The following is a 19,422-nucleotide window of genomic DNA, read 5'->3' as shown; positions in this document are numbered from 1 at the left end:
CTCATTACATCACCTGCTCCAGAGATCCCACCTAGACACAACAAACTAACTCATTACATCGCCTGCTCCAGAGATCCCACCTAGACACAACAAACTAACTCATTACATCGCCTGCTCCAGAGATCCCACCTAGACACAACAAACTAACTCATTACATCGCCTGCTCCAGAGATCCCACCTAGACACAACAAACTAACTCATTACATCGCCTGCTCCAGAGATCCCACCTAGACACAACAAACTAACTCATTACATCGCCTGCTCCAGAGATCCCACCTAGACACAACAAACTAACTCATTACATCGCCTGCTCCAGAGATCCCACCTAGACACAACAAACTAACTCATTACATCGCCTGCTCCAGAGATGCCACCTAGACACAACAAACTAACTCATTACATCACCTGCTCCAGAGATCCCACCTAGACACAACAAACTATGTACCAGGAGCTGCTGTCTGTATATACAGTACGTACCAGGAGCTGCTGTCCGTATACAAAGACGTGGTTCTTGGCGATGTCCACTCGGTCCCAGGCCAGTGTCAGGACCAGCTGGTCAAAGGCCGACGCATTGGTGCCTGAAATGACGCAGAGGACATAAACCAAAGTGCAGCAGAACGAGTACAACAGACGAGTACATTAGTGGTCGATATGGGGTTTTCAACGGCCGATCAATACAGATATTTAGACGGCAGGGGCTGAAGGGGGCGATAAGACAAAAATAATAATAATCTGCATCCGTTAGAAATACAAATGAATGACAAGACAAGAAATATATAGAATATTCTATTCTTTAGTAGATCTACACTCTGGACTTTATATTATATTCTTTAGTATAATATTCACTTTATCTTCTATTATTTAGCAGAATCTGCACTTTATCTTCTATTCTTTAGATCTGCACTTTATCTTCTATTAATATGCACTTTATATTCCATTCTTTAGTAGAATCTGCACTTTATATTCCATTCATTAGTAGATATGCACTTTATATTCCATTCTTTAGTAGAATCTGCACTTTATATTCCATTCTTTAGTAGAATCTGCACTTTATATTCCATTATTTAGTACCGGTAGATATGCACTTTATATTATATTCTTTAGTAGATATGCACTTTATATTCCATTCTTTAGTAGAATCTGCACTTTATATTCCATTCTTTAGTAGAATCTGCACTTTATATTCCATTATTTAGTACCGGTAGATATGCACTTTATATTCCATTCTTTAGTAGAATCTGCACTTTATATTCCATTATTTAGTACCGGTAGATATGCACTTTATATTATATTCTTTAGTAGATATGCACTTTATATTCCATTCTTTAGTAGAATTTGCACTTTATATTCCATTCTTTAGTAGATATGCACTCTACGTATTATTCTAAATGAACAAATGTATCAAACTAAATAAATGTATTGAAAATAAATAAAAGATTTTGGAATCAATTGACACTTTGTGTGATTGACAGAAGGGGAAGCGCTAACATGTTAATCGGTCATGTGGACGAGGTCATCAGCCGGTGCCGATTACCGGTATATCAAGATGCCAGATAACGGCCTAACCCCAGTTAGGAGCCGAAACCCGTCCAATCTTTCGCTGTCGACTAAAGACGCACTTCTTCAATCATTATCTGAAATGAAGAAAAAAGTAAAATAATAATAAATAAATAAAATCTAACCCTAACACACCATACTGTCATGCACTTGTCCTAATAAACTAACCTACACTGTAACACGCAACACTCTGATGAACATTGTTCCTCAGCTGATAGAGTTGTATCCTTCCTGATGACCTGTCGTACAGAACTTGTAAGTCGCTTTGGATAAAAGCGTTTCAGCTAAATGACTAAATGTAAACGGCCTGATTAATCTGTTTATCACTACAGTAAATACACACCATCTCACACACAGATCTAACACAGTAATGTTTATAGATTATGCTGTGAATCAGAGTTTCATCTGGGAGGGGGGGGGGCATTCTAAATGGACTTCACACACATGACACTTCTGACTGGAGAGACTACTGTGGTATTAACCCTTTCACTGCCGCACTACCAAACGGTTAACCCTTTCACTGGGACAATACACAGAAGGTTAACCCTTTCACTGCCACACAACAGCATGTTAACCCTTTCACTGCCACTACAGAAGGTTAATCAGTCGGTAGTGTGATAGTAAAGGGTTAACCTTCTGTAGTGTGGCAGTGAAAGGGTTAAAGCCCAGTACAGTTGAAAACTCAATCACACATTCCCTGGCCTGATCTATATTTAGAAGAGATTCATTCATTCACTCTTAGTGGGGTTGGGGGGGAGGGGCTTCATTGCTTCCTGCGAGTCTCGACTTGAGAGCTCTGGTTGAGAGCTCTGGTTGAGAGCTCTGGTTGAGAGCTCTGGTTGAGAGCTCTGGTTGAGAGCTCTGGTTGAGAGCTCTGGTTGCCTCGAGGCTCCTTGTGTGGAGGATGGGTCACTGGTTCAACCAGGTGAACGGGCCTTTTGTGCCAGCCACATATTTGCATGTGCCTCTTTAAAGCCTTTGCTCCGTCAGAATCAGTCTTAAAGAGTTGACTCTGGGCTTGGCGGTTAGCCAACAGCACATTCCTGCCTTTTGTCTAGTAGGACATGAGAACATAATCACTCAATTCACAGTGTGTGGGCGGGGGCTGAGAAGGGGCTGAGAAGGGGCTGAGAAGGGGCTGAGAAGAGGCTGAGAAGAGGCCGAGAAGAGGCCGAGAAGAGGCTGAGAAGGGGCTGAGAAGGGGCTGAGAAGAGGCTGAGAAGGGGCTGAGAAGGGGCCGAGAAGGGGCCGAGAAGGGGCCGAGAAGGGGCCGAGAAGGGGCCGAGAAGAGGCTGAGAAGAGGGGCTGAAGGGGCTGAGAAGAAGCTGAGAAGAGGCTGAGAAGAGGCTGAGAAGAGGCCGAGAAGAGGCTGAGAAGAGGCTGAGAAGAGGCTGAGAAGAGGCCGAGAAGAGGCCGAGAAGAGGCTGAGAAGAGGCTGAGAAGGGGCTGAGAAGAGGCTGAGAAGAGGCTGAGAAGGGGCTGAGAAGAGGGGCTGAGAAGAGGCTGAGAAGAGGCTGAGAAGAGGCTGAGAAGAGGGGCTGAGAAGAGGGGCTGAGAAGAGGGGCTGAGAAGAGAGGCTGAGAAGAGGCTGAGAAGAGGCTGAGAAGAGGCTGAGAAGAGGCTGAGAAGAGGCTGAGAATAGGGGCTGAGAAGAGGGGCTGAGAAGAGGCTGAGAAGAGGCTGAGAAGAGGCTGAGAAGAGGCTGAGAAGAGGCTGAGAAGAGGGGCTGAGAAGAGGCTGAGAAGAGGCTGAGAAGAGGGGCTGAGAAGAGGCTGAGAAGAGGCTGAGAAGAGGCTGAGAATAGGGTCTGAGAAGAGGGGCTGAGAAGAGGCTGAGAAGAGGCTCTGAGAAGAGGCTGAGAAGAGGCTGAGAAGAGGCTGAGAAGAGGCTGAGAAGAGGGGCTGAGAAGAGGCCGAGAAGAGGCTGAGAAGAGGCTGAGAAGAGGCTGAGAAGAGGCTGAGAAGAGGCTGAGAAGAGGCTGAGAAGAGGCTGAGAAGAGGCTGAGAATAGGGTCTGAGAAGAGGGGCTGAGAAGAGGCTGAGAAGAGGCTCTGAGAAGAGGCTGAGAAGAGGCTGAGAAGAGGCTGAGAAGAGGCTGAGAAGAGGCTGAGAAGAGGGTCTGAGAAGAGGCTGAGAAGAGGCTGAGAAGAGGCTGAGAAGGGGCTGAGAAGAGGCTGAGAAGAGGGGCTGAGAAGAGGGGCTGAGAAGAGGCTGAGAAGAGGCTGAGAAGAGGGGCTGAGAAGAGGCTGAGAAGAGGGTCTGAGAAGAGGCTGAGAAGAGGGGCTGAGAAGAGGCTGAGAAGAGGCTGAGAAGAGGGGCTGAGAAGAGGCTGAGAAGAGGCTGAGAAGAGGCTGAGAAGAGGCTGAGAAGAGGCTGAGAAGAGGCTGAGAAGAGGCCGAGAAGAGGCTGAGAAGAGGCTGAGAAGAGGCTGAGAAGAGAGGCTGAGAAGAGGCTGAGAAGAGGCTGAGAAGAGGCCGAGAAGAGGCCGAGAAGAGGCTGAGAAGAGGCTGAGAAGAGGCTGAGAAGAGGCTGAGAAGAGGGGCTGAGAAGAGGCTGAGAAGGGGCTGAGAAGAGGCTGAGAAGAGGGGCTGAGAAGAGGGGCTGAGAAGAGGCTGAGAAGAGGCTGAGAAGAGGCTGAGAAGAGGCTGAGAAGGGGCTGAAAAGAGGCTGAGAAGGGGCTGAGAAGAGGCTGAGAAGAGGCTGAGAAGAGGCTGAGAAGAGGCTGAGAAGAGGGGCTTAGAAGAGGCTGAGAAGAGGGGCTTAGAAGAGGGGCGAAGGGGCAGAGAAGAGGCTGAGAAGAGGGGCTGAGAAGAGGCTGAGAAGAGGCTGAGAAGAGGGGCTGAGAAGAGGGGCTGAGAAGAGGGGCTGAGAAGAGGCCGAGAAGAGGCCGAGAAGAGGCTGAGAAGAGGGGCTGAGAAGAGGCTGAGAAGAGGCTGAGAAGAGGCTGAGAAGAGGCTGAGAAGAGGCTGAGAAGAGGCTGAGAAGAGGCTGAGAAGAGGCTGAGAAGAGGGGCTGAGAAGAGGGGCTGAGAAGAGGGGCTGAGAAGAGGCTGAGAAGAGGGGCTGAGAAGAGGCTGAGAAGAGGCTGAGAAGAGGGTGAGAAGAGGGGCTTAGAAGAGGCTGAGAAGAGGGGCTGAGAAGAGGCTGAGAAGAGGCTTAGAAGAGGCTGAGAAGAGGCTGAGAAGAGGCTGAGAAGAGGCTGAGAAGAGGGGCTGAGAAGAGGCTGAGAAGAGGGTCTGAGAAGAGGCTGAGAAGAGGCTGAGAAGAGGCTGAGAAGAGGGGCTGAGAAGAGGCTGAGAAGAGGCTGAGAAGAGGCTGAGAAGAGGGGCTTAGAAGAGGCTGAGAAGAGGCTGAGAAGGGGCTGAGAAGAGGCTGAGAAGAGGCTGAGAAGAGGCTGAGAAGGGGGCTGAGAAGAGGGGCTGAGAAGAGGGGCTGAGAAGAGGCTGAGAAGAGGCTGAGAAGAGGCTGAGAAGAGGCTGAGAAGGGGCTGAAAAGAGGCTGAGAAGGGGCTGAGAAGAGGCTGAGAAGAGGCTGAGAAGAGGCTGAGAAGAGGCTGAGAAGAGGGGCTTAGAAGAGGCTGAGAAGAGGGGCTTAGAAGAGGGGCGAAGGGGCAGAGAAGAGGCTGAGAAGAGGGGCTGAGAAGAGGCTGAGAAGAGGCTGAGAAGAGGGGCTGAGAAGAGGGGCTGAGAAGAGGCCGAGAAGAGGCCGAGAAGAGGCTGAGAAGAGGGGCTGAGAAGAGGCTGAGAAGAGGCTGAGAAGAGGCTGAGAAGAGGCTGAGAAGAGGCTGAGAAGAGGCTGAGAAGAGGCTGAGAAGAGGCTGAGAAGAGGGGCTGAGAAGAGGGGCTGAGAAGAGGGGCTGAGAAGAGGCTGAGAAGAGGGGCTGAGAAGAGGCTGAGAAGAGGCTGAGAAGAGGGTGAGAAGAGGGGCTTAGAAGAGGCTGAGAAGAGGGGCTGAGAAGAGGCTGAGAAGAGGCTTAGAAGAGGCTGAGAAGAGGCTGAGAAGAGGCTGAGAAGAGGCTGAGAAGAGGGGCTGAGAAGAGGCTGAGAAGAGGGTCTGAGAAGAGGCTGAGAAGAGGCTGAGAAGAGGCTGAGAAGAGGGGCTGAGAAGAGGCTGAGAAGAGGCTGAGAAGAGGCTGAGAAGAGGGGCTTAGAAGAGGCTGAGAAGAGGCTGAGAAGGGGCTGAGAAGAGGCTGAGAAGAGGCTGAGAAGAGGGGCTGAGAAGAGGCTGAGAAGAGGGGCTGAGAAGAGGCTGAGAAGAGGCTGAGAAGAGGCTGAGAAGGGGCTGAGAAGAGGCTGAGAAGAGGCTGAGAAGAGGCTGAGAAGAGGCTGAGAAGAGGCTGAGAAGAGGGGCCGAGAAGAGGCTGAGAAGAGGGGCGAAGGGGCAGAGAAGAGGCTGAGAAGAGGGGCGAAGGGGCAGAGAAGAGGCTGAGAAGAGGGGCGAAGGGGCAGAGAAGAGGCTGAGAAGGGGCTGAGAAGAGGCTGAGAAGGGGCTGAGAAGAGGCTGAGAAGAGGCTGAGCTCTCTTGTTCCCAGACAGAGAAGAAGAGGGTCAGGAGGACAGAAGCTGTGAGAAGAGACGGTGTTGAAAGGATGAGGTCCTGTGAAAAGCCGGCAAAACGATCCTCTTCAAGGCATACAGTAGAAACACAAAGGCTGCAGAGCTGGGAGACTGTTCTCCAAACAGATCTATATCCGATAACAAAACACCACACATCTCCTGACTCCCAACAAGCCCCTTCAGAATCAGAGTATGGCATGCACCCCAAAATGTAGAGATTGGGAAAACATTTGGGTACTAAATGAGCAGAGAGAGGATTGTTGAAGCAGTCTTTATGTCAGTTTTGGATTATGGCGCTGAAATGTATAGAAAAGTTTTTAATTTAATAACATGATCACAAACCTCCCTACCTCAGTGTGTAACTTTTTAATTTAGAACATGATCACAGACCTCTCTACCTCAGTGTGTAACTGTTTTTAATTTAAAACATGATCACAGACCTCCCTACCTCAGTGTGTAACTGTTTTTAATTTAGAACATGATCACAGACCTCTCTACCTCAGTGTGTAACTGTTTTTAATTTAATAACATGATCACAAACCTCCCCACCTCAGTGTGTAACTGTTTTTAATTTAGAACATGATCACAGACCTCTCTACCTCAGTGTGTAACTGTTTTTAATTTAGAACATGATCACAGACCTCTCTACCTCAGTGTGTAACTGTTTTTAATTTAATAACATGATCACAGACCTCCCCACCTCAGTGTGTAACTGTTTTTAATTTAATAACATGATCACAAACCTCCCCACCTCAGTGTGTAACTGTTTTAATTTAGAACATGATCACAAACCTCTCTACCTCAGTGTGTAACTGTTTTTAATTTAATAACATGATCACAGACCTCCCCACCTCAGTGTGTAACTGTTTTTAATTTAATAACATGATCACAGACCTCCCCACCTCAGTGTGTAACTGTTTTTAATTTAAAACATGATCACTAACCTCCCTACCTCAGTGTGTAACTGTTTTTAATTTAATAACATGATCACAGACCTCCCTACCTCAGTGTGTAACTGTTTTTAATTTAATAACATGATCACAGACCTCCCCACCTCAGTGTGTAACTGTTTTTAATTTAGAACATGATCACAGACCTCCCTACCTCAGTGTGTAACTGTTTTTAATTTAGAACATGATCACAGACCTCCCTACCTCAGTGTGTAACTGTTTTTAATTTAGAACATGATCACAGACCTCCCTACCTCAGTGTGTAACTGTTTTTATTTAGAACATGATCACAAACCTCCCTACCTCAGTGTGTAACTTTTTAATTTAATAACATGATCACAGACCTCCCTACCTCAGTGTGTAACTGTTTTTAATTTAATAACATGATCACAGACCTCCCTACCTCAGTGTGTAACTGTTTTTAATTTAGAACATGATCACAAACCTCCCCACCTCAGTGTGTAACTGTTTTTAATTTAAAACATGATCACAGACCTCCCCACCTCAGTGTGTAACTGTTTTTAATTTAATAACATGATCACAAACCTCCCTACCTCAGTGTGTAACTGTTTTTAATTTAAAACATGATCACTAACCTCCCCACCTCAGTGTGTAACTGTTTTTAATTTAATAACATGATCACAGACCTCCCCACCTCAGTGTGTAACTGTTTTTAATTTAGAACATGATCACAGACCTCCCTACCTCAGTGTGTAACTGTTTTTATTTAGAACATGATCACAGACCTCCCTACCTCAGTTTGTAACTGTTTTTAATTAAAACTTCAGTATGAAACTGTTTTTAATGAAAAAAAATTATCACAAACTTGCCTACCTCAGTGTGTTACTGTTTTTAATTTAAAACATGATCACAAACTTGCCTACCTCAGTGTTGTTGTTGAATATTTAACATTTAATTTAAAACATTTTATCTGTGCGACCTAAAAATATAATTGGGAGCATTTGTGCGAGTGCAAATAATTGTTCTGGTGCGACCTGAATTGCAAACACCCAAAGAGAGTTTAAAAACATGACAAATAACGGAAAACTCTCATACCTACTGGGTGGAGTACAGCAATGTGCAACTGTACAGAAAAGGACATCCAATGGAAGACAACCACCATATAGGCTGTCAATCATGCAAGTATACCTGTACTGTACTGATCTCTGTACAAACAAGCACATACCTTTAAATACACTTGAAAGACTGCTGTTTCTAAACGTTATATTAAGTCATCTGTACTTACTTACATGTACACATAGATATGTGTCATATGTACAGTATATGCGTCTTATCTTTTGAGTTAGTCTTTACATTTTATATATATGTGACACAAAAATGTGTTGTTTTTTTGCCGGTAAGAAATATGCTTGGCGGGTAGATTTTTCCCATCCCCGGTGAATTTATTTTGGGCGCCGATTACATATATATTGTTGGTGCTCCTTACATTTTGGTGGGTGCTCCTAAATTTTTGCTGGTGCTCCCAACTTTTTGAAGTTCTGCATCAGTATCAGTGAGCTTCTGTATCGGTGAGGGGAACAGCAGTCCTCTGCTCGTTACCTTTGAGTAATGCCCTCAGAATGGCCACGTCGATGTCCTGGCAGTCCTCTGAGCTGATGTGGAACACAGTGATCTGTTGGTCAGAGAGGAAAGAGACATCAGGACTGAAGATGTAAAGGATGAGTTCACTTTTAACTTTTGTTTTTAAACCGGTTTCATCCATGAAGCTGCACTCATAACTGGACTATGAAACTCAGAACTTTTCATTCCTCAGTAGAACATATGAAGACACACAATTATTACCTGTACTAGTCAACATCATGCCAGACCATGTTTAAATAGGGTTTGTACTGTACTGTACTGTACACCACTGAGGGGGAACACCAAACTAACACCAAACACCACTGAAGGGAACACCAAACTAACACCAAACACCACTGAAGGGAACACCAAACTAACACCAAACACCACTGAAGGGAACACCAAACTAACACCACTGAAGGGAACACCAAACTAACACCAAACACCACTGAAGGGAACACCAAACTAACACCAAACTAACACCAAACACCACTGAAGGGAACACCAAACTAACACCAAACACCACTGAAGGGAACACCAAACACCACTGAAGGGAACACCAAAATAACACCAAACACCACTGAAGGGAACACCAAAATAACACCAAACTAACACCAAACACCACTGAAGGGAACACCAAACGAACACCAAACACCACTGAAGGGAACACCAAACTAACACCAAACACCACTGAGGGGGAACACCAAACTAACACCAAACTAACACCAAACACCACTGAGGGGGAACACCAAACTAACACCAAACTAACACCAAACACCACTGAAGGGAACACCAAACTAACACCAAACACCACTGAAGGGAACACCAAACTAACACCACTGAAGGGAACACCAAACTAACACCAAACACCACTGAAGGGAACACCAAACTAACACCACTGAAGGGAACACCAAACTAACACCAAACTAACACCACTGAGGGGGAACACCAAAATAACACCAAACACCACTGAAGGGAACACCAAACTAACACCAAACACCACTGAAGGGAACACCAAACTAACACCACTGACACAGGAAACACTAAACTGTATTCAATCTGCCTTTTCTTTTCCCAAAACAAATCTATGCTGCAAACTACTTCAGAAGCCACTGCAAGTAGTTGACCAAAAAAAACAATGTCCGTTTCATACCATGAGAATATCAATTGACCCTTAACTGAAAATATATGAAACTGTTGGAAGGATTAATCTAAGAACAGGAATAGCGGATGGCTGTTCCTCTAGCAGGTAGACCTGGTGGTGAAAACCTGAATGGAACCATGTTTACCAGTTCTTTGCTCTTCATGATCTCCACCAGAGTCTGGAAGAGATGGATGGCGTCGCTGTGGCTGAAGTTGAAGGTTTTCTTAATGGTCGCGATGATGTCAGTCTCCACTCCGTCGGGAAGACCCCTGGATCACAGAGAAGAGTCAAAGTCTCCTTCTAGTGGGGCGTTGAAAAACATCTTTAGGTAAAATGATCAGTGAGAGATGGGGATTAGAGATAAGAGAGAGATGATTGGGGCGGCTGGGTGGTGCAGCGGTCATTGCGCTCGTCACGCATGAGACTCCGGTATCGAATCCGGCTGTCAGCGTTGCCTCCGGCTTGGGCCGGCCGTCATACTAACTCAATTGGCAGAGTTAGCGGGTGGAAGTTGATGGGTGGTAATCTGGACGTTGTAAACAGCGACTCCTACAGGTCGGTTGGGGCGCCTGCACAGCAGAGACAGGAAAATGGCAGGGGCAGTGTGAGCCTCCTACACGTTACACCTCGCCAATGAGAGTCCACGCTGGCAGGTGAAAAGATGTGACTGGCTGCCTGCACATGTATCGGAGGGGACATGCGATGGGCTTCTAATCCTCCCTACAACCGGCCAGTGGGGGGCAAATGCGAGCAACGATCAAGAGAGAGGAGAGGGGAGAATTGCCACGACAAAATCGGGATGGGAGAAAAATAGAAAGGAGAAAAAGTGGATCAAAAAAAGAGAGAGATGATAGATTAGAGATGAGAAATATAGATTAGATGAGATTAGAAATACAGATTAGATGAGAGATGATAGACAAGAGAGATAGATGAGACAGAGATGAAGATAGAGATTAGAGACAAGAGAGATAGAGAAACGAGACAGAGACGAGAGGGGGATTAGAGAGACGAGAGCGATAGAGATTAGAAAGAAGACTAAGGTAATAGATGTGATGTTTGTAAACCTGCTCTTAGTGGCTTAAACATTGCAGACTTAAAAAAAAATTAAAAGCCAAATCCAACCTACCAGCAGCAAGGTGAGTGATTCACTGCAATAAGTAGCCATGTGTGGGAGGCCGCGCTCCTCTTAGCTGGTTAGAGTCTAACTGGAGGAGCCTACCCTCAGTCTGTATCTTTCTTTCTTTCTTTTTCTCAAACAACCATAAACACACAAACTTGAAATAACTAAAAATAAAAATTTTAATAATAATAATAAATAAAATATATCTTCCTAGACATGGAAGCAATTGTCAACATTAGGGGTGGGACGGTTCACAAAACCCACGGTTCGGTATGTACCTCGGTTTTTTTGGTCACGGTTTTCGGTTCGGTTCGATATATTGTTTTTTTATTAAAAAAAATGTACTCCAAAAATACCAGAATCAGCATAAAATATATATAGCCTAAAAATAATCCAACTTTTCAGTTATTCTCAAGGACGTAGTCATGCAAAAACTGAAAGAATGAGGCAGTTTGACATCAGGCACATCATTTTACCACGAGGAGGAAGTAAGATGTGTGTAGGCCTATGTAATGTTAATGGCTATGTTTTTAAAGTCGTAATGAAGATTGATTTATATTGTGCTTGCCATTTTTACACAAACTGACTAGCACCTGGCTGCAGTGCTGCTGCTGCTGCCTGCAGCCAGCGCTCACCTCTCCCGGCTCCGTGGCAAATTACGTTTATTTTTATTTTTTTTTCCGCATCCCCGGAACCGTGGAGGTCGTGCCGAACGGTACACGGTTCGGTTGCGTACCGTCCCACCCCTAGTCAACATAGCTCAAGACAAATGGTTGTTTCGAGAAGGGACAGAAAGAAGCAAAGCTTATCTGGTCCTGCCCCTTCCTTACAATATCAATATGCAATAGGGATGCTCGATATTGGCTTTTTTACCGATACCGATATACTAGGGCTGTCTTAAACACTTCGAAGCTTCGTTCGATGGGCATGGGATTCGAATATGAAAATAAAATTCGATTAAAAAAAGAAAAAAAATTATATTTTATATTTTTTTGGTGCAAAATCAACTCTGCCTATCTTTGTTAATTACAACAAGCAATGCTAAGATGAGGTCGGACTCGGCACTGTTCATTGTGCTGCTTTTATAAAGCCTCAAATGACGGCTTACAATATTTCATGAAAGCAAAGTGTTTAGTTTGTCTAAGATTTAAAACGGTTTAAACTTTAAAGCACTGACAAAGTTGAACAAAGTGCTGTACAAGTCCCACAACATAAAAAAAAATATATATATATATATATATATAATTTTTTTAAATTTATTTTTTATCTCGAAGCTTCGAATTAAAATCGAATCTCGGCCCAGAACCTTCGAATTCCAAATTTTTCGAAGGTCAGCCCTACGATATACCGATATTGTCCAACTCTTAATTTCCGATACAGATATCAACCGATACAGATATATGCAGGGTTTCCGGCCCAAAAAAACTGAATAATTTCAGGTTATTAACATTACATATCTCTTGTCCAGTGTTAATTTTGGCAGCTATTTTCATTTTAGTTTTAGTCTTAGTCATGTGTCAAGTGCTCCTTTTTCGTTTATCATATTTAGTCATCTTCATTTATTTTTCGTTTAGTGAGTTTTAGTCAACTAAATGTCTGAGCATTTTAGTCTTAGTCAGTTTTTGTCTCAATTTTGTCTTTTTTGTTTTAGTCTAGATTTAGTCGACGAAAACGTATGACATTTTTGTCTATTTTTAGTTAATGGGAAAAAACTTGTCAGAAGTCAGAAATAGTCAACATGGAACATTTTCTGATTTAAATTGCGCATTTATTTTTTTAACCTAGGGGAATCTGATACCAGTGCATACATAAAAAAAAATTATATTATATAAATTATAAAACTTTTTTTCTTTTCTTTTTTACAGCTACTGTTTTATATAAGATAAGATATTCCTTTATGAATCCCCTTGGGGAAATTCATGACACACATACAGCTCAACGTCTCATTAATAATTAATAATATATACTGTTTTTTAGTAATAACTAGAAAGTAATGTTATTTATTCAACAACAGGTGGTTGTATTAGTATTAGTATCATTAAATGACAACTATGCTCAACTATGCTTCACCCACGGAATAGTTGTTGGCACATTGGTTCCACACGGACATTATACATTGTTGCGCACTTCCTATCCAGTCGCCTCCGGTTCAGTTAGCTCCTAGCAGAGGCACTGTTGTGATTTTTAATGCAAAATAAAACATTCAACATTCTCTTTTGAGACTCCGCCTCAGACTCTTATCATTTGGCACTAAAAGCTAAACATTGTCACCGGTATGGCTGTCTGCATTGTGTCATTAATTGTGTGCAGTTAGCCACATTAGCGTGAGCTAGCTTAGCCACTAGCTAACGTGATCTAGATGGAAATACAAACAATGTAACGTTACTGGTGACAAAGTTATTTACCTTGGAATACTCCTTTGCCAACTTGCTGTACTTTTGCTTGCAGGTCTGCAGCTGGATTATGAATAGTCCCAACTTTAGCCAAGGTAACGTTAAGCTAAAACTAGCTTTTCAAATAGCTCCAGCTAATGCTAATAACAGAGCTCCCCGTCACACTGCTCTACTCGGGACGATGGCATTAAGAAAAGTCATAATTAGTTTGTCTCGTCTTGTTTTAGTCAACAATATCAACATACATGAAGAGAAATTTCATCCTGGTTTTTATAAATTACATTTTTGTGTCGTCAGTTGTGGTCAACGATATTTAATAAACTATTTAGTCTCGTTAGCGTCACATGATATTCAATAACATGACGTCACGTCTCATTGTAGTCATGAAAAAAACCTTCGTTGACGAACATCTTTCGTCATCAATTTAGTCAACAAAATTAACACTGCTCTTGTCGTGTAATTAACACAACAGTATGCATACTTTGACAATAAATAAAATAAGAATTTGTTCTTACTTGCCTGGGTAAATAAAGGTTAAATAAATGTAATTTTCTTTTTTTAAACAGATACCGATAATTTCCGATATCACATTTTTATGCCAATATCGGTAGGCCGATAATATCGGACATCCCTAGTAATAAGTAGGGATGCTCGATATTGGCTTTTTTACCGATACCGATATACCGATATTGTCCATCTCTTAATTTCCGATACCGATATCAACTGGTCTGGTATCAACCGATACCGATATATGCAGGGTTTTCCCAGGGTTTTAATTTCAGGTAATTAACATTACATATCTCTTGTTGTGGAATTAACACAACATTATGCATACTTTTGACAATAAATAAAATCAGAATTTGTTATTACTTGCTTGCCTGGGTAAATAAAGGTTATAGAAATGTAAAAATAAAAAATAAAATAAAATTGAAAACAGATACCGATATTTTCCGATATCACATTTTAATGCCAATATCGGCCGATAATATCGATAGGCCGATAATATCGGACATCCCTAGTAATAAGTTATCTATCAATATAAAAAAATGATATATAATGTACAATGTTTAACTGGAGGACCCTCCCTCTCTCCTCAGTCTGTATGATGTTTAACACTTTCAGAGCCCTTGCTTAACCTTGATTTACCGGTTGAATGCCCACCATCCACTTCAATGTTAGCGTTAAAAACGCCTAATCTATGTTTTAAATTATGGCTATGTGTCTAATCTGCCCGTCGCTTATCAATGACTCGTTTTCCAGTCAACATTGTCGAAGCGGATTGTTTTTTTATCGGTTCATTTTCGTTTTATAGCATTTTGAAAAGCCCTTGTTTTCAAGGAAAATATAATGATTCCATGATAAAAGACGTTTACTGGAATATTCTAGAATACACAAAACCGTTGTCATTTTTCATCGTTTTCAAATAAACGCTAGATTATCGATAGTATTATGTGTACGTATGCACGCTAGAGACCGGAGCTGAATAATCTATTCTCTGATTTCCTCATCAGCGATCGCGCACACACACACACACACACACACACACACACACACACACAGGGCAAACGCTGAGATCTCAGCGAATACAACTCTGATTATCCCAAGACTGGTAAAATAGATTCCTTACCTCAGATCAGATGTTCTCCAAAAAGATCATTCCAATTCCTGATCGCCATTCCAAATATCGATCACACTTATTGATTGAGTATTGGCTACTGTGAATATATATTCCAGGCTGATTCCCGTCCCGCGATGACTTCCATTTTGAGCAGACAGCTTGCCAGCTCAAGGAGCCAGCTGGCTCCGCCTCTACATATCGACTGTAAGCGACTGACCTGCAGTTACACAGGGATAGACGATAGGGGGCGCTTTTTTCCATTCTGAGCTGCTGGAGGAGCTGCTGTACCAACGGGAGACTCGGTTGATGAAATATGAAATCAGATCACTAATAAACAAATAAAACGATATTTGTCGTCGTGGGCACTCAGTGGGGGGCCTAATAAAACGAGTATGACGTCCCTGGCACTGAAAGTGTTAACTGGAGGACCCTCCCTCTCTCCTCAGTCTGTAGGATGTTTAACTGGAGGACCCTCGCTCTCTCCTCAGTCTGTAGGATGTTTAACTGGAGGACCCTCGCTCTCTCCTCAGTCTGTAGGATGTTTAACTGGAGGACCCTCTCTCTCTCCTCAGTCTGTAGGATGTTTAACTGGAGGACCCTCCCTCTCTCTTCAGTCTGTAGGATGTATAACAGGGGGACCCTACCCGCCCCCCTCAGTCTGTAGGATGTATAACAGGGGGACCCTACCCGCCCTCCTCAGTCTGTAGGATGTATAACAGGGGGACCCTACCCGCCCTCCTCAGTCTGTAGGATGTATAACAGGGGGACCCTACCCGCCCTCCTCAGTCTGTAGGATGTATAACAGGGGGACCCTACCCGCCCTCCTCAGTCTGTAGGATGTATAACAGGGGGACCCTACCCGCCCTCCTCAGTCTGTAGGATGTATAACAGGGGGACCCTACCCGCCCTCCTCGGTCTGTTTGTGGACGTAGGCCAGGATGTCTGCGGCTCGGCCCGTTCCCTCGCACACCACCACGGGCACGGGGGGGCTCTCCTGGAGGTACTCCAGCACCGTCAGGATGACGTTAGGACCCCCCTCCAGGATCAGGGCGACGACCGGGACCCCCTGACCGATACCTACACACACACACACACACACACACACACACACACACACACGGCATAAGTTGTGAAGCTCTTTGGATAAAAGCGCTATATATGAATGCAGTCCATTTACACCAAAATGCCATGAGGAAATGGTCAGAGGTCTTTGGCTGAATGTCAACCTAACCCACTCACAAGGTCCCGAGTCGATTTCCGATTAAATTGGAATCAATGCCATTTAAGTGGTTCAAGGAACCCTCTTAACATTGTTATAAAAATATCAATGTTTACATTAAGAATTGACCGTCAAGCAGTTACATGAATGTACTTTTTATTGGAACATTGGCTTTTGCATAATGTCACGTCTGGGTGATGTCTCAGTAAGGGGTTTCGTAGATTTGTTGTATTTCCCACTATCTTTGTCTGTCACTATAGCCAATGGAAATGCTAGAAATGGTCACGTGGGCTGGGAGAACCAATGGAAAATGCCTGTCCCGAGGCCAAACTTAATTGCAGAGGGTCTACAACACCCTCCCCAGACCGACCAAGGAAGGGAATCGGCATAACAACTAAATATTAGGGATGCTCGATATTGGCTTTTTTACCGATACCGATATACCGATATTGTCCAACTCTTAATTTCCGATACCGATATCAACCGATATCACATTTTAATGCCGATATCGGCCGATAATATCGGACATCCCTACTAAATATATATATATTTTTTAAAGAAAGATCTTAGGATTTTATGAATCGATCATTCAAATGAAGATCGATTCAGAATCGGGAAATCGATTTTTTTTAACCCAGCCCTGGTATACGAAATCAGATAGGCGTCAGGTGGACAGGGGTCAGGGGTCAGGGGGTCTCACGTGCGTGGATCCTCTGCAGGTTGACGTGCTTCTCCAGCTCTCGCCGCAGCTTGACCTCCGCACCGTACTTGCCCACGGTACCGTCGTCCACCAGCAGGAAGTGGGAGTGCATGTTGTTCAGGACGTTCAGCTTGCTGAGGGGGTTCAGCAGGGTCTGGTAGGGAGCGATCACCTGGAGGAGAGCGAGGCGGTGAGGGACCCTTCTGGAGCTTTCACTGGCCAGCATTAGAATGTTCTAGACCACTAGCCTAGCACAGCACAAATTAATGGAAGCAGACCACTAGCTTAGCTTAGCACAAATGAATGGAAGCCGACCACTAGCTTAGCACAAGTGAATGGAAGCAGACCACTAGCTTAGCACAAATGAATGGAAGCAGACCACTAGCTTAGCACAAATGAATGGAAGCAGACCACTAGCTTAGCACAAGTGAATGGAAGCAGACCACTAGCTTAGCACAAATGAACCACTAGCTCAGCGCAGACCACTAGCTTAGCACAAATTAACCACTAGCCTAGCTTAGCACAAATTAATGGAAGCAGACCACTAGCTTAGCACAAATGAACCACTAGCTCAGCGCAGACCACTAGCTTAGCACAAATTAACCACTAGCCTAGCTTAGCACAAATTAATGGAAGCAGACCACTAGCTTAGAACAAATTAACCACTAGCCTAGCTTAGCACAAATTAATGGAAGCAGACCACTAGCTTAGCACAAGTGAATGTAAGCCGACCACTAGCTTAGCACAAATTAATGGGAGCAGACCACTAGTTTAGCACAAGTGAATGTAAGCCGACCACTAGCTTAGCACAAATTAATGGAAGCAGACCACTAGCTTAGCACAAATGAACCACTAGCCTAGCTTAGCACAAATTAATGGAAGCAGACCACTAGCTTAGCACAAATGAACCACTAGCCTAGCTTAGCACAAATTAATGGAAGCAGACCACTAGCTTAGCACAAATTAACCACTAGCCTAGCTTAGCACAAATTAATGGAAGCAGACCACTAGCTTAGCACAAATGAACCACTAGCCTAGCTTAGCACAAATTAATGGAAGCAGACCACTAGCTTAGCACAAATTAATGGAGGCAGACCACTAGCTTAGCACAAATGAACCACTAGCCTAGCTTAGCACAAATTAATGGAAGCAGACCACTAGCTTAGCACAAATTAATGGAGGCAGACCACTAGCTTAGCACAAATGAACCACTAGCCTAGCACAAGTGAATGGAAGCAGACCACTAGCCTAGCTTAGCACAAATTAATGGAAGCAGACCATTAGCTTAGCACAAATTAATGGAAGCAGACCATTAGCTTAGCACAAATGAACCACTAGCCTAGCTTAGCACAAATGAATGGACGCAGACCACTAGCCTAGCTTAAAACTCTGGGAGAGGTGTTTTTGACCAACAGCCAGGCAAGGCCCCCGTCACCTACTCCTTTTCAACAAGTTAATATGGGTTTCTGGGGTCCCCAAAACAGAAAGATCGGAGTCGTCTTATTCCACAGTTTGTGTTAGTAGGCCCATCAGAGACGTAAGTGCACAAGCGCTGAAAAAGTTTAGTTTTTCATAACGTGTGAGCTTTAAGATCTACAGGACGGCTGTGCCTTACGTCTCTTCCAATCAGATCGTTCCTGTTCTCGATGACGCCCCAGGGAGCGATGCCGATAGTGCAGATTTTCCTCGACGACCTGGTACAGTGTTCTTTCAGCGCGTCACCCACATGCTTTGCGGCACCTGTGGGGGAGGGGGGGCAAACAGTCAGTAAGACTAGTGATGCACCGATGTGAAAATTGTGGCAGATACCGATAACCGATATTAATATTGCTGTTCTGGCCGATACCGATATTTACAGATGTCGATATCTCTGTATAGAAAACACTTTTTTTTTATTATCTACTTTTTCTCCCATTTTCTATTTTTCTCCCATCCCAATTTCGTATCGTCCAATTCTACCCTCCCCCGTCTCGAACGCTGTTAGGCCATATCTCCCACAAGCCGGCTGCGTACTTGAGGAAGCAGCCGTTGCATCTTTTCACCTGTACAGCACAATCTCTCAGCATCGGGGGTCTGCGTTTGGAGGGCACGCCGCCCCCGTCGCTTCCTGATTCTGCTGCGCAGGCGCACCAACCGACCTGTAGGAGTCGCTGTCCACAACGTCCGATCCCCACCCATCAGCTTCCCACCCCCTAACACTGCCAATTGTATTAGTATGAACGACCAGCCAAGCTGATAGCAATGCGGAGAGCTGGGCTCGAACCCAGCATTGGTGGTGACTCACTGGTGAGCGCCTTGCCCACTGCACTACCTAGCCGCCCCAATAGAAAACACTTTTTTATGATAATCAAATAAAGAGCTATTTTCCAAAACGCTTTTTTTTTCCTTTTTACTTTTGTAACTTATTTTCACTCAAAAACTAATTTGAGGGTGGTGGTGAAATAGAGTGACATTGACACTTTCAATGCAAACCGGGGATTGATTGAGGCAAACGTAATTGCTTCTAAATGCTGGTTCTCACCGTGGCTGAGAGGAGGAAGAGGAGATGAGGAAGAGGAGGAGGAAGAGGAGGAAGCTGAGAGGAGG

General features: G+C 44.3%; 1 protein-coding gene across 1 annotated transcript in view; it reads right to left on the bottom strand.

The window, feature by feature from the left end:
* trpm7 (transient receptor potential cation channel, subfamily M, member 7) overlaps positions 1-19,422 on the bottom strand; it is a 175,455-nt gene that overhangs the window by 93,434 nt on the left and 62,599 nt on the right. Inside the window, 6 exon segments of the mRNA XM_084337584.1 lie at positions 478-578; positions 8,622-8,694; positions 9,932-10,055; positions 15,820-15,994; positions 16,837-17,008; positions 18,452-18,576. Of these exon segments, the coding sequence (XP_084193710.1) occupies positions 478-578; positions 8,622-8,694; positions 9,932-10,055; positions 15,820-15,994; positions 16,837-17,008; positions 18,452-18,576 (770 nt within the window).

Source organism: Notolepis coatsorum (assembly GCF_963971535.1).
Source record: "Notolepis coatsorum genome assembly, chromosome: 20".
NCBI classification, from domain to species: Eukaryota; Metazoa; Chordata; class Actinopteri; order Aulopiformes; family Paralepididae; genus Notolepis; species Notolepis coatsorum.
This window is presented reverse-complemented; position numbering and strand designations above follow the sequence as displayed.